This window comes from Adelges cooleyi, unplaced genomic scaffold (assembly GCF_023614345.1).
Source record: "Adelges cooleyi isolate 19-005CV unplaced genomic scaffold, UGA_ACOO_1.1 ACOO_flye_CR_arks_rails_tigmint_CR_PRNA_108, whole genome shotgun sequence".
Taxonomy (NCBI): domain Eukaryota; kingdom Metazoa; phylum Arthropoda; class Insecta; order Hemiptera; family Adelgidae; genus Adelges; species Adelges cooleyi.
The window spans coordinates 6,215,839-6,239,178 of NW_026095761.1; the positions used below are offsets into that span (position 1 = coordinate 6,215,839).

General features: G+C 29.5%; 1 protein-coding gene across 5 annotated transcripts; it reads right to left on the bottom strand.

Moving 5' to 3' along the window:
• Nucleotides 1–212: 212 nt before the first annotated feature.
• LOC126844976 (uncharacterized) lies at nucleotides 213–22,679 on the bottom strand. 5 transcript variants are annotated; one of them, XM_050583519.1, is made up of 3 exons: nucleotides 22,212–22,679; nucleotides 4,642–4,980; nucleotides 213–1,272 (listed from the first exon to the last, which is right to left on the bottom strand). In XM_050583519.1, exons 2-3 carry the CDS (start codon nucleotides 4,861–4,863, stop codon nucleotides 835–837), a joined length of 660 nt encoding a protein of 219 aa, XP_050439476.1. In that variant the 5' UTR covers nucleotides 4,864–4,980; nucleotides 22,212–22,679; the 3' UTR covers nucleotides 213–834. The 5 variants fall into 5 exon arrangements, with proteins under 5 accessions (XP_050439476.1, XP_050439486.1, XP_050439514.1 ...); XM_050583529.1 differs by lacking the exon at nucleotides 22,212–22,679 and adding an exon at nucleotides 11,767–11,891; XM_050583557.1 differs by lacking the exon at nucleotides 22,212–22,679 and adding an exon at nucleotides 7,055–7,078.
• Between the last annotated feature and the right edge of the window lie 661 nt (nucleotides 22,680–23,340).

Sequence of the window (23,340 nt, forward strand, 5' to 3'; positions counted from 1 at the left end):
TACTACGATTAATATTAGAATGTGTTGTTTTCAATAAAAAATATGCAAGTGTAGATGCACCTTAACAACAAATAACTGAATTTCTATTCAAATTTCATTATTCATAAATACTTGATATTTTTTGTAAACAATATTTAATAGTAATAATATTTATTATAATTTTTATATGTACAACTATTTTTCATAATGGTGTAGTCTGTAGAGCAATAACACAATGTATTACAAAAGAGAACGTTAAAAAATTATACAATAGTTACATTATATCACATTTTTGTCTGCAATTTTTTCAAATGTACATAGCATTAATATTTATAAAAATATTATTTTATCTTTTTCTAAAAATAATCGCGGAGACAGTGTTTAATATATAAGTAACAATTATTATGTATATTATACTCATTTGTGTTACTAAAGCTAACCTTATGATTGTAGTCTTTTTCAAGTAAACAGAAAAATGATTAGGCACTTATGGTATTGTATACACAAAGTAATTTGTAGCAACACGTTTATGTACGTCGTATCAATAGGCGATACAAATTGTATTTATAATTTATAGCAAAATACGCATCTTAAAAATATAATAATTTATTTAAAAACCATTATTTTTCAAACACAATTATGTTTCCCGCAAGTTAGGAAAATGAAAGATTAGGTATATTACGTTAAAAATCATAATAATACGTCGCAATTGTTAATTATTGCGATAATATCGCGTATTATATTATAATAATAATAATCAAGATTAAAATCCTTATACTCTAATATCATTATTATTTCAGTCTTGTTGAAAACTTTTTAACGCCAAAATATTATTTGTTAATATATATTTTTTTTTTAATTGGTTGAGGCGTGCGTCGTGTTTGTCGTCGATTTGCCCGTGGCCGCGCCGTCATTCGAACCGTTTAGGCTGTGGCTCTGTTGCTGCTGTTCATTGTCATCAGTCGATGCTGAATCGTTCACAGTGTTCGTCAGCTGTTTACGTATGTCGCGTATACTTTTCCTGATGGCTTGGGCCAACGTGGACTGTTGTCCGCCTGTAACCGTGCCGCCGGACGAAGAATTATTGATATTCGTCTTGTCGCAGCTGTCGTCCGGTATCGTTATGGCGCACGTGTCCATCATCTGGCTCTCGACCAACAACCGTTGAGGATCCAGCTTGATCGCGTCGTCGTAGCTGGGAGGAACGTCCACCACCGAAGCGTAATCCGGAGGCTTCTCGTCCAGCCGCACCGGCGGATCTACCGAAATCACGTGCACGTGGTCCGTCGAATCCTGTAAAACCAAATTTAACATTATGCTCTGTGAACAAATCGGATTCCCAATTATAGGAACATAATTATTTAGAAAAAAATAAAATTCCCGTCAAAATGAAATAATTATCACCCTATCTCTCGCGCGTCGCCACCAACATTTAATCTGATCATCTAGTCGATTGAACAAACCAACTCTAATACGATTTTAGGAAAAAATTCAAATCCGCATAGGCGCTATAGGTACCGACCGATATGGGAATAATTGTGCAGATGAACGACCAAACGCGCGCACATATACACTGTATGAATGCTAAATTGTTCCATTTTCGATAAGGATACATAGTCTTCATTTGTATACAATTGGGTTAGTTACGTTCCCCTTAAATAAGACGTAATGATTATTGATGCAAACATTGTGTGGCCTATACAAAATCGGGAAGGCGCTATTTTAAATCTTTTATTTTTAGTGTATGAAGAAATATTGCGTACAATGTATCGCTTTTATGTACTTCTCCTCCTTGTTTCAATCGGTAAATGTTGTTTCGTAGGTGCACAATATTGCTGTACCTACCTATTTACTATTAGTTTTAATACATATTATTAGGATACATTATTTAATGTACATTATAAAAGCAATTTTTCAATAAAATTTAACATTGAGCTAAAGTTTATAAACTCGTGTATTAATATAATAGGTATCTATTTTTATGTTTATTTATTTTTCAATAATTATAACGCACATAGGCCTTACTTTTGTACAAAAACATATGTTTCAACTTTTAACAATAGTACAGTCCTAAAAATATTCCTATTTAAGTTTTAAAAAAAAACATTTGATTGTTAATAACATCAACAAGGCATCGATCAAGGTACAATTTAAAGATTATTTATAGTAAATGAATTATTTCTATTTGAAAATGTTTTAACAATTTTTACAGCAGTATTTAATATGAAAATTAAATATATTATACTTTTTTTTTTTTAATTCTTTACTGGCGGAATGATAAAATATATTATGTACTTGTAGTTAGGTACAATGAACCACTACTCGTGTAATGTAAATCGGTAAATATATAATATAAAACGACAGTATCTTTTATCCTGTGTGAAACTTGAACAGCAACGCAGTTTGACAAACATATTGTTCGAGATAAAATCAGAAAACGTGTCAAATTACATTTATATCACTCTGAGAAATTATTACCGCCTCCCTCTTTGTGAGAAATGAACGCAGGCGTACTAGTACGGGCTAAGTAAAAAAGTAAAAAACCCGTCACGCTCACCACCGATTGCCAAATAACCATGAACGAAGGTTTCCTCATTTCTTTTTACCTATGTAGAACACACTGGAACTACTGTAGACAACGTGCATATTATTATATGGTTACTGAGATATACGGTACGCGGTGAGTGCATTTGCCTGGTATATAGGAAAACCATACTAGGCCAAGTGTGTCCATGTAGTGTTATTTTATGTTAGTAATTTTGCTAATACATTTAAAATAACGCGCCAGTGCAGTAACTAATCGCAGAAAACGCAGATAATACGTAATAAGATAATTGTTCTGACTTGGTATTATGAGTAATAGGTCTGACATTTTTTAAAATTTAATTGCAAACTTAATATAAAACTGACATTTTTTGCTAAAAAAAATGTTTTTCATTAAATTAATATAAAAATAGTGAAAAAGAGTTCGTTGAACTAAGAATACAATTTAAAACGGATCTTAAATATGTATTAAAAAACAAGGCCCCCACAATAAATAAAGCATCAGACCTTTTAAGTGCCTATTTACGTAATAAACTTACATCCATTAAATAAGATAAAAAGTAAATAATGTAATCTATAGAAAAAAGTAAACCTTAAGATGTTTCGACACTTTTTAACTGTATATTATGTCGTACTGTAATAAAGTAAGATAGCTATCGGTAATTGTTTAAAAATCATGTAAATAAGTTTTGTTACACAATATAGGTTGATTTTGAATTGGTAGAATCGACAAATTGATGTTTATTAAACGTTGTTTAAACAAAGATAAAATTACACCATAGAAAAATGATGCGCGTGTTATTGACTTTCCGTCCCTATTATGGATTTCTTTATAGTTTTACTACTATATGAAATCCAAAGAAATGACGTCCTATCTATAAAATATTGTTGCCACAGTTGATGTATTAGTATTTTCTACTTAAACATAATCTGTAGCTTAAATAAATCGGTTAACTACCAGGTTGTAGATTATAAAACAAAAGCGACAGAAGTTTATAACGATACAATTTTCTTAAGTCAAGATAACATGACGTCTAATTTGCTAAGTACCACAGCTAATGACAATATAGGGTTTTACTGATCAACGACAATAGTGGGACTAGGACGTATATATAAGGTATAGTCGTTAACCTTTAAAGGATTACAAATTAATCACACGAAAAAAGAAAACCTTTAATAATTTTATTGCACACAGTTCACGTTTAGTACATTTATAAATATTACATTATTTATTGAATATTTAATAAACTATGATAAATACTAATATCTTGAAAATATTTATTTTAAAATTCAGCTCCACCCCTTCGTTTACAAAGGCCAATAGCCAGATGAAGAGGGGACTATAGAGCGAGAGGGTGATCGTCCTCTGGGCTTCCAATATTTTGGGCCTCTTAAACTCTTTTTTAGATGATGTCCAAACAATTCGTTATAGTTTTAAAGATTCTTAACACACAAGTTGTTATCGAATGTAGACAAAGACATATTTTGGCTAAGAGAACAAAAATTAAGGTATGTCATTTATAAGAAATTTGCCAAGGGTTAAAGAATAAATAAATATGTTATAGCAATGAAATGTTAAGAGCGGTAATAAACTGAAAACTTGCAAAGACGAAAAAAACATTTTTAGAAACGTTAGAAAAAATGAAAATACGGAAGAAATACGTTAAACGAACTAAGAAGAATTGATCAAAACAGAGATCACATAGATAATAATGGAAAAGTTGTGTAATAGCAGCAAATGTTTTTAACAGTCGTAAAGCTAAACTGAACTATAAGCCAAACCCGTTATTAAACTAAGACATTATTTTAATCAGCATATAATGTAAATGTACTGAGTCGGGAAGCGTTTCAAAATATAATATTATATTACAAATTATTATATATATATATATATATATTGCTCGTCGGGACACTAAAAAGCCTTTTTAGAGGACATCGGCTGCGGGCGTCGTGTACCTTTCGGGTTAACGAGTCAGATATGTGTAATGTGACGTTTCGAAAATATTAAGACAGTGCCGGAAGGCGTATTCAATTAACGTAGTGTATTTTTCATGGTCAATAGGTGTCGGGGCGTTAACACAAGTAAATTGTAAATTATAATATTATATCGTTACTCACGTCATCTTCTTCTTCGCGTACGCTGTTCATCCAAAAGCACATGGCCATACATATGAGCACAGCACCGGAGGCGACCAGACCAACTCCAATGTATCTGACCGCAGGCACCGGTTTGGTGTGATGGTCTGCCAACCCTAGCCAGTTGAACAGCGCACCAATGCACACCAACGTCATGCCGAATCGGTACGGCCTTTGTGATTCTTCCGGTACGACCAACGCCATCGTTAGCCAATCTCTTGTGACAGATGCCACAATTGTGAAAGGAGTGGCGGCGCCTTATGGCAGCGTCGACTAGACTGAAATAATGGTTATGTAGCTCCAACGGATCACTTCGTCCAACTAAAACACAAAAGCAAAACAATAATTATTTAGCTATAGCCCAAAGCGGGTACTTAGGTAAATACAAATAAATTAACTACTACGGTCGAGACGGAAAGACAATTTCAAAATTATACCCTGCAGAGTTAACAAAAACAAAAGCGGATTTCCTGACATATATTTCATAAGTTAATGATGACTACCGTCATGTATTTAATTACGGCAGAGCATTGGCGATTATTTTTTTCGATTTTTCTCGAGGCATTCATATTTATTCAAAAGTAATTGACCATGGCGATAAGAGGCAACGTATACCGAGAAATTTTCATAACCAAAGTAAACAATATATGTAAGTATACCAAAATAAGTGGTTATCGTAAGTCAGACCATGTCCGCGAGGTCGGCGTTTGTGCAAAACGTCGTTATTTACAATTTCAACGTTCGAAAATTTAATGATTTTAATATTGTGCTTTTCTTTTGTTTGGAATATCAAATGTGTAATTATAATACTGATCGTATTGTGAATATAATTGTTACCGTTCAAGTGCTACATCAGGCATAATCAATTGAAATAATTTCAGTAGGCTAAATATTATTATTTGTTTCAATTACAACGTTAAATGATAGCTAAATGATTGATAAATATTAGGGTGAGTGAACTTGAATATATTTTTTTATTCTGAATTGTCACTAACGCAGTAACGGCGGCAACAGCAGTCAGCCGATGTCACTTCACGGTTCACCGGTTGTAGCGCTTCATACACAATTACAATCACTTCCTAGCGTCAGACCTTATACGGTACTATCGTTTTGAATGTGAATAACCCGTCTGTGGATAATACAGTTAAATTTTCAGTTGTTTCCAGTAGATAGTCAGTTTCGAAACACAAACAAATTTGTTATACATTGTGTTTCGACATTATATACCTATGATATACCAAATTTAACTGTTAAGACAGAGCTAATTTTTGTATTTGTGACGTATAAACCACAACTAGTGTCTTGAGGAGAAAAAAAACACTAAGTCGATTTATTAAATCTATATTATGAAGAGATTTTAGGTGCATTGTGATGTCTTTTTGGCTGTATGAATATCGTTTACAAAACAGCGATGATTATAACACAGGGTTCTTGTATTGTTGCAATTCATGTAACAGTAATCGAATGACCGAGCATAAACTAAGATAAAGAGGTGCTATCGGACAAATCCGGGCCATTGTGCCACCTCTTCAATTTCGCCAAATGTAAATAGCTATTAAAAATTTTGGGAATCAAAAAATTCAAACTTTAAAATAAAAAATATTTTCATTCAAAAATTTATTTTTATTTTCAATTACCTAGTTTTAAGATTGTGGGTTATGGGATTATTAGAATTAAAAATATTCCAGATTTTGTCCAACTCTGTAGCTTGCCTCAAGTACACATTTTTGGAACTCGTGCTGGCCTAGAACAGTAAGCTGAACCACTCCCAGTCCAAGTCTAAGATGTAGTCAAGTTGGGTATAAAAATACGATTAATCTAAAAAGTAAAATAATAACAACCGACTAAAAAAATTAATGTCTGATAAATTGTGAAGGTAAGACATTAAAACAAAATAAATATATTCAATATGCGTATGGACTATGGTACACTAATAAGATACAAAACGTGTAATTACTTACATAAGAGAGCGTCAATCTCAATGTTTTGCTTTTTGGTGTATACGACTAGTTAAACTATTTTTGCGAAATTATAAAAAAAGGGTAAGTTTTTCAATGTTTGATCCTCAGGCCTCAAAATACCAACCGCTTATGATTTCTGATCGATAAACTTTACATATAAGAAAAACCTAGGTTTCTTAACTCTTTTTGTAGACATCGCGTGGACAGACACAAACAAAAATATCATTGTTCCACGGATTGAAACTAAAAAAACACAAATTTAAGACACTGGTGTAAATATTAGGCACGCCGGGCAAGTAAAATGACGATTTTGACAGCCACATGTATACGTATGACAATTGGGCCTTTATGATAATGAAAACTAGTTCATTAGCGCGCACTGGACACTACTAATCTGACCGGTTAGGTTTCTATTATAGTTACAAAATTAGTACCATCAAAATTGGTGCTTCCAAATACTCGTCACGTATGCTATTACACTGTTGTTTTTTTTAATAACTTAGATTACAATTTTTAATTCGACCGTGTGTACGATCTATTAACGAATGACGACCGCAAACAGCTCATCGGCTCGTAAAATGATTAGATTACTCAATTGTAAAACCATTTGACGACGTTGCAAGAACTCGATCGAATCGTCGGTGTTACACTATATAATACTGTTTGATTATAAGAAAACCGAGCGAGTTCACATTGCAGTTTGGTATAATATTTTAACGGGGAAAATAGCATTAAAACATTAAAACACAAAAAATAAATAAATTATTTCGGTAAACTACAACCAGGTGAAATAAATACTAATTATTATTGTTTTCTTTACTGTATAACACAATACTGCACTACACTTGAATCGCGTATGACCTCACCAACCATACCATCCACATTATATTAATTGCACATAATTATACAATTTTGTAATCCATTTGCTTTTAATCTGAAATAGGATTCGGCTTGGATGTCGCGAAAATACAATATTATGCTCTCTTTTCACTAAAGGTTAACGTTTTTTTTTATCAGAACCTTGATATCGTTTAAACCGTCAACCACAGGTTATTTTCCTAATCGTCCAACTGTTTATGGTCGCTATATAGAATTACAGTATGTGTGTATTACATGTACATAATATATTATTTTTATACGCGCACAAAAAACGCATGTACATCACAATTAAGTGTAAATAGAACGTTATCGGCGTTACGTTCGCACAAACACACGTCATTACTGAAATAGGAATAATTAGGATTATTATAATTATTTATTAGTATTCTTAAACAAGCGCAATAATGGTAAAAATATGTTTAACGAGATAACGAATTTTGTTTTTATTTTTTGTTATTTGTAAACGGTGCATAAACAATATTTAACGACGATTTTTTCAGCAATATAATACGGCTATTTAGCATATTGGCTATTGCTTTATAATGTTATTGTATTTATGCAGTTTTATCAGCTGCTCTCAAATTATAACTATTAACGTAAGCCCTTGTTTATCGTTGTTTACAGATCTCGTGCGCCTCAGAAAGATTCAAACCAAATTGGTCGCAATAATTACTAGTTAACATATGTTAAACATATGTTAAATCTAAATTAAAAGAAAAAATAAAAAAAAATATATTTACGAGCATTGTGTAACTAACACAACATTTTTATTACCTTAGCTTCAATGCGATGCTGAGAGGGTATTTTTTTTATACATTTATTGATGTAAAACCTTTTCATTACTTACTTCATTACACAATCAATTTCAAATAAAAAGTGTGAGTGCATATCAATATTATTATTTATCATATCGCCGCCCCGGTAGAACAATGACACAACTGCAATAATTGAAATTTTACAGGAAAACCAAAAAAACAAATTATTTTTCACTAAAATGTTAATAATTCATGAATGCAGAATTAATTATTACAACTACAGTTCCGCCGTTTTTCTACCTTATGCGTTCGCTATATCTAAACACATTAAAGCATTTAGTCCATTTTACCAAATTTTGCAGTTGTGTCATTGTTCTACCGGGGCGGCAATATAGTTACAACGTACAATACAATTTAGTTGCCCTTCCTCTTGGTAATGTATTCTTGCGGGCGTCCTTGTATCCTGTGTCGATTTACGGCAACCAAAATCAAAATTATCACTTTTGATATGATATTAGTGTTACAAATAGTAATATTGTATTGTTGTGTGTCCAAAAACGGGTTATTAGTTATTACTTAATAGTATCGCGGCCTATGTCGTATCCTAAACGCATTTATTTTAGTTTTGCAATATCCATAAAAAATGTAGGTCGTGGGATTTGGAACATCGGTCCGACATCCTGACGCGCAGGGCTCTTATTTTTGTTTTATAATACATAGTATATTACATGTAATTGTATAGTACAACAACACTGTATACAATATTCGTCTATTTACTATACACTATATTATTATTATGTTATTGCTTCGCACAATATTTATGCAACTAAGAATTTTACTTTCATTCAATTTTCCAATAACTTTCGCAAATAACCACAAGGACAATATGTTTAACTACCATAGAAATATGTAGGTTTTTTTTTTTATCAATATTTCAATTGATCCTTTGTTGACTGTCCATCAAGAAATCGTTATCTCGGTCAGAACAACGAAATTATTCATAGAACACAAAACGGGTCAAAATTGATCATATAGTAATAATTATCGTATAAGCTAATAAGCTTTAAGCTGCTAATTTACTCGAGAATTTTCAAAAAATGTTTGTCAAGGTATTTTTATTCCTATAATATATAACATGACATACTTTTCATGAAAAATTTATCTTAAAAAATATAATATATTACATTACATTATTTCTATTAAAACAAAAGTCGATAACTTTAAACGAAAAGGACAATAAGACGAAGACATTTAACCTATTGGTGCAGTAAAAATACCAATTGAAGGGCTTAGAACAACAACCAGATAAATCCATTTTTATCAAAAATTGTTTTTTCATGGGAAAATGTTCACGAAAAAATTATCTACATTTTGGCGGAACAAACAGTAAAATCAGACTAATACCTACAAAAATACTACAAAACGCATTTTTCCCCGTCTATAGTAATAAACGGGATAATGGATTTTCTTTTGACGGTCCTGAACAATTTTAAAAAGTGGTTGTTGTTCCAAGCTCTTCAGTTGCCATCGCATATTGTGATCTATGAATTCCAATAATAGTGAACTAGTGATAAAATATTTGTAATTAATTGTTAAAAAACCGAAATAATAATTCATAATTAAACATAAAGAAATATCGTTTTAGTTAATTCGTGTGATTCATGTGTATTTGTGTTGTTGTTCATTAACCATTAACTAAATGTTGAAACGTTTCCTACTCGATTTCAAACTCCGTTATGATTTAGTTGGAGAGAGGGAGCGATGAAAATATTTAATAGAAAAAAAAATACGAAATATATATATTAACTTATAGATTAAAACAATAATAGTAATTATTCAAATTATAATAATAATAATATTTTATTTTTCATCATCATAACAAATTATAGTTAAAATAATACGTCCGATATTATCTATCCAATTTGAAAAAACTACTTAATAAACAAACAAAACAATTAGGTATATTTATTGTAAATTTACTTTTTGCTTAAAAATGGTAAATTAAATTAAAATATATGAAATATATGTTGTCGGTGTAAATTATTGTTGTTTATATTAACAGAGAATAACCAGTCAATAATAATGCCATTAAAAAATGTGTTTATATTATATATAAATAAATAGTAAAGAAAAAAATTTTTTTTTAAAAATATCAAAATATTACTACATGCAAGCGATTAAAAAATATTTTTTTCAATAAGCAACTATTATTAGTAGGTATGTTTTAAAAACTGCTTCTACCACACTTGCCAGAAAGACAACCGTCGACACCGAAGTATAAACGAGTAATTATCATGCCAATAGGTTTCTCTAGTGTCTAGGCTATTATATGCGTATTTCATGTATGTAAGCACGTGTTTGAATTTGTTTTGATCATTAGCCAAACACGTTTTAATATATACGTACACAACAAATATTATACAGGATACATCACGATTATCTAACACACTCATTCGCAGATTAATCATCTAATTGTGATACATCCTATAGTAAAATTATTATATATTCAATACAAGCAGATACATAACAGTTCACTTCATAATTAAATTTGTATTTTTTTTCTTTACGATTCGCATTAAAACGGCTTAACAAATTGATTTTAACTGGTTATCAAAAATGATTAATTTAATTATATATTCTATGTTATTCGATCAAAAATCATAGTACTTATATCTCTATATTTTATATAGGGTTTTTTTTTTGCATAAAAATATTTTAAATGTCTATTCGACGTAACGAATATCATTAAACTGCTGAAAAACGAGTATAATAATATATTATGTTGTTTGATAGAAAGCTGGATGCATAGTTTTGGTATACCATTGTTAATTATACCATGTTAATTCTCAACACTTTGTTTGTGTCATTTCAATACATGTTTTATATTCCTATGACCCGATATAACGACCATTGGCTGTACAAATTATTAATTTACTCCTTTAATATTTATTACTTTAACCCTTTATTACTCAATGCTATACTATAAATTTGAAATTTGAATTTAAATAATACAGTAGAAGCAAGATTGAACTTTAACTAGTAAAGTTAATATTTTGTTTTTTCCGTAAGACGTTTACAAACTATAGTAACATTTCGTAAAATAGTTTGTAATTAACTTTAAATTGTTTTTACTTATTGTTAAAACTGTTATAACTTTTTATTATTATTATTAAAGTAGTTTACATGTGCCTACTTACTAGTTATACTTTGTTTTAAAATAATTGTGTTACTTTAAATTTGACTTTTCAATAAAATAGTTACAAATAAGTTAAAATACTGAAAAAAGGTAACAAAAACTGTTAAAGCAGTGAAATTAACTTACTAGTTACTACTAGTTACAGAATTATTGAATTGCTTTAGAGTAACTCTACTGCTAAGTTGTTTTGCATGATAACGGATAAGTTCCATTGAGTTACAAAAAATAAGCGTAATTTATGTATTCGATAGTGATTTACCTTTATATTTGTGTATAAATTAAGTCGACTAACTTTAAATATTTTAAAAATAATTACCTCAATCATTTAAACGAAATGTACTGTCTATAGCGGTTTCAGAAGTGTGGAAAAATATTGCGGAAAAAACTTTAATAATTTAGCAACAGCGAACGAATATAAAATAAACACTATTCATTTATCAATGCTAAAAAACATCTAAAAAAACCTCTCGAACGAGATAAAATTCATCGAGGTGTTAACGTTTATCAAACTAACGTCATTAAAACTCTCGTAATTTACGATAAAACTATTGACATAATAAACTAAATCACATGACTTTTGAAAAAAAGGGTTAAACAGACATACCATAATTTATAAGTCACGTGTCTGAAGCAATTGAAGCGTATTATGTTCCCGCATCTTCCACTCACGACTGAATATCACCAGATTTTTTTTCTGAGTGTAATACATATTTTTGGAATATGTACTTTTTGATTGTTGTAGAGCTTCCATTAGTTTTCATTTGTATTATTTGTAAGGAGTAAATTAAGCTAATAGTATACATAATTTACGAAGGAATAGAGTTTTACGAACAATACAGTATTATCGTTATTATAAATGTATCGACTATTATTTGAAACATAATACAAATTTTAATTTATTTTTTATTACGACCTAATGCTGATTAGGTCAATATGTAGTTCAATATGGTCATTAATATTAGAAATACATTTTTTTTTTTTGATAAACACCTTTTTTTCAAAATGTACTGCGTCTGTGAACCCTAAAGTAGTTAAACTTAACTTCTCAATTAGAAGACGAGAAATAGCTGCCTTTTACATATAATGTTTAACTATTTATTGTATGTACACATATTATTACGACGGATCGTGTGTTATATTATTTTATAATTGTATTGGTAAATTCGATTGCTTATAATAATTTATACTGCCTGCCGTAACCTTGAAACAAGCAAACTTCCTGTTTCCATGAAACGTCTACTACGCGAAACTGGTTTGGATTTTTTTTTTTATCTAAATACTCATTCTTTACACGATCCTCATGCTTTATCGGTATAATATCTCGTCAGCTTTGGCGAAAGGTCTGTATTAAGTCTGTTCAACTTAAATTGTATTTGGTTAACACAAACATCAGCTATTTTTTTGAAGTTAACTTTTTTTTTGTGATAGGATTTTTTTTTAAATTTAAGCACTAAACATCGTTCATAAGTCAATAGTATTTTAATTCCTATAAACTTATAGGTGCATTATAGTATGATACACACAGATAAGTCTATCACCGGAAGTACAGCACATCACAAAACCGTTTTGCATTAGTAATGCATACGCTCTGTGCTGTTGAGTCATGCCGGTTACGTACTTAATAAAAATGTATTATTTTAAACATTTTATTATGTATAATAATTAATAATATACAACTTTTAACACTATCAATTCATTGGTTCATTGAATTTATTGATATGCTTTCAAAAAAATTCAATAAGAATAAATCAACAAAAAAAAACCATTTACGTTGATGACTTGTAAAGCCAGTACACTTAAATCTCATTTAATAATAATTAAAAATAAAGCCATTCACCACTATTCGGTTGTTGACTGAATGTAAAACGTAGCTAGAAGTGCTATTTATTAAAGGTTATTCGTTCGAATTCCACTGTATTAATCCCAAATAAACGTATCATGTAATAGCAGTACCTGTCTCCAGTTAAAATTTCAAAAACCATCCTCTGGTCATGAGCGCAATATGGATTGCATTGTATTTTGTAACAACTGTAATGTGTCTCTTACACATTTTTGGTTGGCTGGTTTACGTTTTAATTATATAGGTACACAATACAACGACCATGTTTCCATACACTAAACACCTAATTTATTTAACACGGATACATACACATTTGTGAAATAACTATATTTTATACATACTTGTACATACAGTGATCATAATATACATTTCCATTAAATTATTTAAAAGTAACGTGAAAGTATAAACTTATGTACCCACAAATTACAATACAAAATTCAAAATAATAAATGGGTGAACATTTAAATTTTTAAAATCTTTTATAAAATACATCACAATACATTATTGTTACTTCTTGACTTACATTTTACTATCGACACCGAGTGTACTTAAGAAACTGGTCTTGTTTCCAAATGTTAATAATTCATAACTATTTTTATTTTATAATTTATTAGTATAAGGATTGGGGAATGCAATATATCCAGTCTTCACATTAATACTCTTACAGTGTAATCATTTAGTAATATAATATTGTATATAATATATTATAATGTTGTTTATACGCCTGTTCTAAATATGATAATTTAACCAAAACTTGGTTAAGTAAGTAATGTTATGGTATAAAATGATAATAAAAACCAATACGTTTTGAGTAAAATACCTACGAAGTAGAAAGGCAAACATGTTTTAAAGAACTTGAAATGCCTCGGCCTTGTCAATTCACTCTATAAACTCAATGAAGGTTAATCAAATTTGTATTTATTTTAGCCTGCATTCACCTATTATAAGTTTACCAGCACTCTAAAATCATTAGACATTAACATTCTTAATGTAATATAACAAGCTTCACATTGAACATACATTTATCTATAATATACATTTTAATAAAAATTAACTTTTTGAATTTTAGCAAGACATATTATTAAAAAAGTATCAACCATTCTTCTCCTCGAAGTCGAACTGACGAGCCGTCCAGGATAGCGAATTCTTAGCTATTCATTTGATATATATATATATATATATATATATATATATATATAAAACTATTTTTCAATAATGATATTAAAAAAATCTATGTTAACAAAATCTAATAAAATTAAACTTCACACAAGTTTTTTGATATATTAATTTATATTTAGAAATTTGCTTGTAAAGAATAATAAAAGTATCTAATAAGACTATATATGTGCATATCTAATTTTTATGGCTTTTGTTTGAATCTGTAATAGAGTACTCATTGATTTTTGTTCATTAGTAGGTGTTTCGAAAAAAACAACTGTATTGTTTTCCATACCAAGGTAATTTCCTCTTACGGTTCTGTTAATGATATAATATAGGTAAGCACGTATTATTTTTAACTTTAATAATAATTACTTTTCTCCCACTTTAATATGATAAATCAGTGTGGTGCGATTATACTACTGAAAACGTTCGGTGCAAGATAAGTGACAGTTTAAGTATTGTGTACTAGTTTTTTTAAAAACTGGAAATAATTTATTATCGCTAATAATCGAATACGTTTGGATAGAAGTGTAATTTACGTTTGTGGACAAAATAAAACTAAGTATAGGTAAGCACATGATTGACCTTGCCATCACAATGGTCATTAGCCTCAGACAAATATTAATATATACTTTCATTTCATGGTTCTTTGTCTCGAAAAATTATAGTAGCTGCGTACAATTGCTCTATTGTCTCTTTAGAATAATATTAATATCCGGATCGATGAGTAAGTTTAGTTCATCTAATAATGTTTACAATTAAATTATACTACCGTGTAATTTATACTCAATGCGTCGTATAAAGGTGGGTTCACACGTTCATTAAAACAGCACAAAATCATATTTTATGGTATTTTTGTGCAGTCCGTTTGCGAAAATGATCTGAGTAAAATAAGTTGGACAATATATACATGTTCATTTCAAATTCTAAAGATTTTCGTTTACATTTTTTTTAGACACCGCCTGAACTAACGCAATTCTCATTTTATAGCTGTGCATTCATACGATTTTTAATTATTTACAAATTATCTACAGTTTGTTTGCGTGGTTTGTCTAAGTCCACCTTAACATAATGTATATTACCAACTAATAAAACCCTACTCTTTGATGTTAGTTTTTACATTTACTCAGAATCTATAACAAAAAACCACATATTTACAATAGTTTTTGTTATGTTACTTAATGTAAGAACGTTATCTCTTTTATTTACGTATATTTTGAATTTACCAATTAATTATTTTAATGTGTGATTAAAAAAAAAAACGCAGTATTTGAAATAGTATATTATGATATAAGCCAAATAATATGACGCAGAATAAATTGTTTTTTTGAATATATAATCTACAATTTAAGGCACATCGTTTAATACCTACTTATAAATATAACCATGCAGTTACAACAATAGGATAAGATTAAATGTTTATAAAGTACCTACACATATTATTACTACCCACTTAAGATATAAATTTGTAATTTTTTCAATTTTTCAATTAAATTGTCTTAGTTTTGTGCGCAGAAATTAAGCAAAAAGCACAATGAAATGATAAGTTAGCAATTAAGACATTTACTACAAACTCATGTTAAGCATGTTGCTTAACTGAATTTAACAGACTTTAGTATAATATGTGCATGTTACACATATACTATGCTCTGTTGATAACAGAACTAAATATGGACAATTTTGAATATCCGTGTATATTTTATGAATTAATTTTGGTTTCATAAATGTCTTCTTATCGTTAATGAAACAGTTATTATTGAAGAGCAATAGTCAACTGATTTGTAATCATTTATCTTTTACAATGTGTAGTTAAAAATATAAGATACATACAAAAGAATAAATTTAATTCCAGCAATATAAAATGCATTTATAAACATGTTTAGACACTATAAATATCAATTTTTATTAAATAAAAAAAATATATTATTACAGTTTTGAAAAAAATATTGCAATTATTTAATAAATTAAAATTATACTCTAAATTACCCTAATCTATTCTGTTTGTCTGTAATCTTATTTATTGTACTGCTATTCCGTTTTGAAAAATACTTATTGTTTTAGTCGTTGTACTCTCAAAGGGTCAACTGCGTGGGAATTAACACGTTTCTTTTTTCACCTTACTACCCAAACAAAGCCTAATTCTATACTTGTTCAGCTGAGACTTAATGTGGTAATACAACTTACGCATGGGGTGCATTCCACCTACATTTTACCTAAAGTTTAATTGAGTCTTTACATATTCTATAGTATAAACCTCATGAAACCTTTGCTAAATCAATCAACCTTCCCAACCCAACCAAGTACCTACGCACATGCTATGTAACGCTATAATACAAAATGGTAACAAGAAAAAAAGGCACAATCGGTATCCAACGGCGACGGCACAGTATACATACCAATTTTGACCTTGGCGTTTTGTTATCAAAATCATCACAAAAGCTTTTCCTAATAATTGAGTGCTGTTTTATTCTTTTATTTTTGATAACATTTTAACTAATACACATAGATACAAAAAAAGTTTTTTTTTCTATATAATTAAAAAAAAATAGTAAGTGAAATATAATTATTACTCGTGAATAAAACTTAATAAGTAATTACTAAAAACTAGTTCATTGGAGTAATATTAGATAACAATACGAGTTACAATAATATACTAGCACTTTTATTTTAAATTCAGCATAGTTTGTTTACGTTATCATTATTATTACATTACTCTTTATAAATATATACACTTATTATACTATAAGCAATTATGAATTAGAAGACCTCCTCACAAAACCACAGGGTGCCCAATGCCCAGGGACAATTTAATAATATAAGGGGTTATAACCTCAGTTGCTGTCAGGGTCTTTCCAAAAAAAATTTTTTTTTAATTAAAAATACTTAGTTTTGTACACTCACGGTGTATGATACATTGATTTATATTATATACATAATGTACTACAATATGTATACTTAGATAAAAAAAATGTTTTTCTTTAGAGTCGATTAATACGAGTTATTAATACAGTGTTAATACATTTTATACTACTGTTTTTAAAAATACGAATAATGCAGAGTAAGTAAAAAACATAATATAATAGATACATGAATGTAGGTGGATTGCAATTAATACAAATAATAAATAAAACATTTGTCCTAATGTATTATAAATTATTTATAACAAATCATATTTAACCTACGTGTATATTTTATAGCATATATTTTATGTATATTTTATTATATAGTGTATACAATCTAAAGATCATTAATTATGCAAATTAGGGGCTTATACTTCAGTCGAATAATACATACAAAGTATTAGTGATTGCTTAAAAAAAATTTCCCCAGGAAAACCCAACTCGCGGACATTATTTAGGAAAAAGCTGAATTTAGTATTACAAATAGTCCAACCATTGAAATCATAATGACCCAAAAATTAGTGTAAAAAAAATGAAAAATAGGTAAGCACGTATGCACATCAATAGTAAAATAATATTTTGTTTGAGCGCAACATACGATTATCGGTTTCCTATTCATTGGCTAGCACACTCAAGGTCACTCATTTCAAAATAATTATAGCGCTAAGCTTCCTGAACGCTGCAGTAGGTACCTCTAAAATACAATAACGATGGGCTAATTTCAAAGTAATACTTAATAATATTTTATCAGTGCATTCAAAAACACACAATTTATGGTGCATGCGTTGGGCTAGGCATTAAAAACTGAATTTCCTGATTTCCGTCTTAAATATTACATTAATTTGTTGCCTTGATCGATTTCGACACGTTTATCGCGAGGAAATCAATAATATTTATTAACTAAAAAATCTACGGAAAAAACAATAACAAAAATAAACAAGTTTTTGTTGTAAGAGTGGGTTATCATATTGTGACCATCCGGCCATGGACCATCCGAGTTAACGCAAAACAGGAATTATCATAATATTACAACCTACCTAGTAGCTATCAAAGTAAAAGAAATAAAATATCCTAACATAGAGCATAGCTTTTTCACATAAAGTCCGCATTTTTATTCGATATCTTAACCAAAGCTAATCAAGTAAACGTAAAGGGGTATTGTTGAGCTCTATATGTAGTAAAATAATATGTCAACGCAAATTGGAAACACAATAATTGTTAACAACACACTCGGCTGAACTGTGCGCAGATATAGGTAATATCGACGCTTCATTTCAAATCAGCAGCAACTCAAAATTACAGTGACAATTTAATAGTAATCTCTATTATATAATAATATACGAATTTAAGGTTTATAAGCCAATAGTTCAAAAAAATGTTATTTTAAATAGTGACAGGTTACATTGTTAAAATGATGATTTTACACTATAGCCAAAACTTCAAAAGTAATAAATTTAATGTCGATAACATGTTATAATTTTGAGTTGTCACCCAAACCAGAGCGGCAAAGCAATATAATAAAACATTTAACTATAAATTGAGCTAAAGCGCTAATTCTTTTTCGGTGACAATTTTGGCTAAATAAACCACTTAGCCGCATCGTGAACGAACTTTCGTTCGTATTGTAAAATACAATAAATTGCTCGTGGCGGTTACAAGGTAGAATATTATAAACTCGTTAACAAACTGACGAGTTATATGTTATAATAACTTGTAACCTTTCGAGTAGGAACTAGGGGTGGTGGTGATTGTTCTAATCAACATTTTCACTCAATTTATTCCCAAAAACATCGCCAACAGTTTACACGCGACACGACGCGTTTTTCCGCCAGTCATTATAATATTATCGATTAATAATTGTATGAAATACAAACACATACTCATATACGAATTCAACACATACACTCTCATACAACAGGCACGATATGTGAGCGTTCACGTTGAATTTTGTGCAAACGCAAGTGTGCTTCCAAAACATTTTAACGAACCATACGTTACAGCTGTAAAGGTACACATAATATGTATATTATAATTACACAACAACAGTTATACCTACACATGGATTCGTCGGCATTACACTAAAATGATGAACATACAGCCAACAACAATCATAATATTTTTTATTACAAAAGCCTGTAATGCTTTTGGTCTTGTAAACTAAAACGATAACGCTAAAATCTTAAGATACAACCCCTACGGCCAACCAAGGCAATATCAGATAGGTACACAACAAAATAAGAAGTATAACGCAATATTATGCAAATATGTTTGTGTACATTGTACAGACTACAGGTATGCTATGAGAAACTGCAACCTTATTACAATCCGTACAAAAGCTATATAAATGTCGTATAAGAAACCGCATCAATATTAATTTTAACAACTTTAAATAAATAATTAGTCACATATACCTGATACCTGGCATACAATATCGCTCCTCATAATATATAGTTGTCTAACGATAGAAGCTTTTCGCCGACACTGTAACTCGACGTAGGTAATCATACAGTTTTACCATCACCAATTATTATACAAAATCGTAAACTAAACTGTATAGTTTTAATAAACAAACCGAAAAAATAAACACATTACAAGCATTAACGTCATTACTAATTACAAATCGTTTTAAAAGCATCACTTTTAATTAGTTTCGCTACACATGCACTTAATTATAAAGCAGACTAAAAATAGGTATATATAATAACCAATAGCTGTTTTTGGTGGCGTGTTGCATATCTGAATTTTCTCTTTCAAAAAAAAAAAATTGTCAAACTATGTGTAAATAAAAATAAATGACTAAAAAAAAATAAACTGACAAGTTGTTTACGTTCTTGTAAAAATGTAATGTATTTTAATGATTTAACTAAATAAAAAAAGGCAAGTATTTTGAGTTATCTTAAATTTTCAAGAATCAAAACGAGCTCTATAAATTGTCATAATAATGGCTTGCAGGAACCGTTTGATTACAATCAATCAGCTTCTTTAGTGGTAGGTAAAATTACGGCATACTTCATACATATTTTTATCTATTGTATTATTATATGCGATATTTCATTGTTATCACCACTGCCGCTTCCTCGCATGTTTATTACATAGCGACAAACTAAATGAGACTATGAGAACACTAAAATCACATTATAAATATAACTAGTTTATGAATAGGTAAAAGTCTATGGTTTAATATCAGTTTAATTCAATACACCGTGAAGTTATTCGTTCAAGTGCAAGTGAAGATATTTTTACAAAATCAAAAAATTAGTGATCTTTGAAAATATACATATAGATATAAAGAAAATGGTAGCTAGTTACTTTTTATAATTTTTTAGGAGATTGCTAGTTAGTAGATGAGACAAGGTGTTGTTAAAAGAAAAATGCAATTATAAATAAAAATAATGCCCGATGAATAATTTCAGCATATTGAATAGATATAAAAAACATTTGATGGCATGTACAATGAAACAAAGCAGGCATTTTTATTTTTTAGTTGAATTTTGAAAGATAATCTTAGGATGTTTTCATGTCTTTGTTAGTTGCTGACGTTTCGGATTCTTTGCAGATTCCATCTTCAGAGCGCTAATCAGAGTTCCTCTTTGAAACTGGATGGACTCTACAATGAGTCCGAATCATCAGAAATGAATCAACGATATCTATCCAAAGATTATCAAGTTAATATTTCAAACCACCATGTTAAAGCTTTAACAGTTAACACATTCACACTGATGTCTGACTGCTGACATATTTAAACTTGACATTTTATCTCAGTTCCTCTAAAACAATATGAAGCATTTAATCAACCTATTTCTATTGGTCTAATTTAGTTTAAATAATTACTACTAATTAAAGAAGTAAAACGTTAAAATTATAGTACCAAAAACAAAAAAAATGTATTCAAACTTTAACCGGAAAGGAAATGAGATTAATAATTCAATATAAAAGTATAGTGCTCGAGTGACGAAAGCTATTGACGAATAAATTCGTGGAAAAAGTTTTTTATTAAAACGTTAGTTACATGACACCATTTTCCACATAAATATATTATTATTATAGAAACGATTATAAAAATGATAGGTACCTATATATATATATATATATATATATATATCACAAACTATTTTTAAGTTATGCAATATTTAATCAATAACTATTTTTACAAACAAAAACAAGGTATATAATTATAGTTGGAAAATGCCAACTATTAATATTTGTCGCTCCTCTTTTTTAGTTTTTTAAGTCTATAATACATATCTGTTTTACCACTGTGATGAAGTATGTTGTCGATTGTTACATTACAGTTATCTATCTATATATCTATATTTATAATCCAAAACACTATCATAATACCATATAATATATATTTAATAATATTTACTTAATTACGTATTAGTAATGACTAAGGAGATTTTATTTGTTTAAGATAACAAGTTTAGGTTAAATATAAATATAAATTATAAATGTCCTCGTCACCTGGGTTTTACTTAAATGAGATTCAGGTCCAAATACGTTGTTTGAGTATTGTTTTTAGTTATTACTTATTCCTAAGTAGAAAAAATGAGTAAAATACGTGTACGAACTCTGTCAACAATCAAGTCCCGAGTGTTATGTTTAATTGAATAGTGAAATTGCCACATACGTGGCTAAATTATTATTATGAAATAACTGTACCAATCTGCGGTAAGTAAAATTCACGTTTTACACAAAGTTCAAACAGGATGCAAATTAAATCCTTATGAGTACCTACACAGAAGTCAGAACAAGATGCTATAGAGAAGACCATAAACATAGACAACTAGGCCCGGTATGGAGAAAACTTACTACTACGATAACACTGATAATAATTAAATATGAACTAATTATAAATACCTTGCGATTGTGTAGACGACAGTAGGTGATTTATTGGATGTACAAATTTGTTCACAAAATGATCACGGCGACTACACACGAGATAACTTCTCTGAATATAATATTATACTTTAAAACCGTAGGCGTCGTCGGCGTTCGACTCGAATCGCAACATGTTGTTTTCGGGAACAATAATAATAATTAGAATTCGAACGCGCAGTCGACTGTAAACAATACTCGTTGAAATAATAATATTGATAATAATGATAATATTATAATATAAATTGTACAATGATAACAACAATAATAATAAATAAAATCAATTCAATTCAACGAGAATAGTAAATTGTACACTATTTTTTTATTAACAGCGGTGTAATTCGCTCGCGCGCGTTCTTCGCTATATCGTGGACGACACTGAAAATATCACCGACGGACAAGAACCAGCAGTCGCGGCAGCGGTGGCCGGTGTGCTCGCTCACCACCGGACTAACGAGTAACGGGCAACGTGGTTCCTTTAACACAGGTTTTCGCCGCCAAGATATGGTCGGTGATAACACAACGCTAGCGCCGCGCGACGCCGCTTGGCTACCTATCCGTCGGTTGGCGGTTGAACAGGCAACAAACAAACAATTTACAATCCAGGACACGAAATCTTATTGTTTTTCTTTAATGTCGGATACTATTGTTATAAGAGTCCATTGAATTTATAAGCCAGAGTTAAAAACACTCACTGGGGAATTCTAGATGATTACAGATTTTGGTTTTTATAAATTATTTTAAAAATACACTAGAGCCTAGACTCTTAATTTACATTTATGAAATTGTCACAACGAAATCGGTATGTTATTATAACTTGCCGTATAAAAATTGCTATATGATCTGCTAGTGAATTATAGTCGGGAAAATCTTCTTCTTCTTTTGTTTTACATTTTCTATGGATTTACTACCTCCTAGGAAACTTTCATGTTCGTTTATTGAACTTCCGGTTGCGTAATCATTGAAGTGTGAGTAGGTGTGAAGTATAACTAGTTAGGTATAAGGTGATTTAGAATTTAGATATTGTTTCTTATATTATCAAAATAAGTTTTAACAAATAGTAATAATTTTACAAATTATGATTAATAATTATATCGGTATATTTAATATA

Excerpts from the sequence above, each read along its gene's own strand:
- LOC126844976 (XM_050583519.1), bottom strand. The coding sequence starts at position 4,863 with ATGGCGTTGGTCGTACCGGAAGAATCACAAAGGCCGTACCGATTCGGC. Across the intron at positions 1,273-4,641 it reads TACGCGAAGAAGAAGATGAC|GATTCGACGGACCACGTGCA; the intron begins GTGAGTAACGAT and ends TTGGTTTTACAG.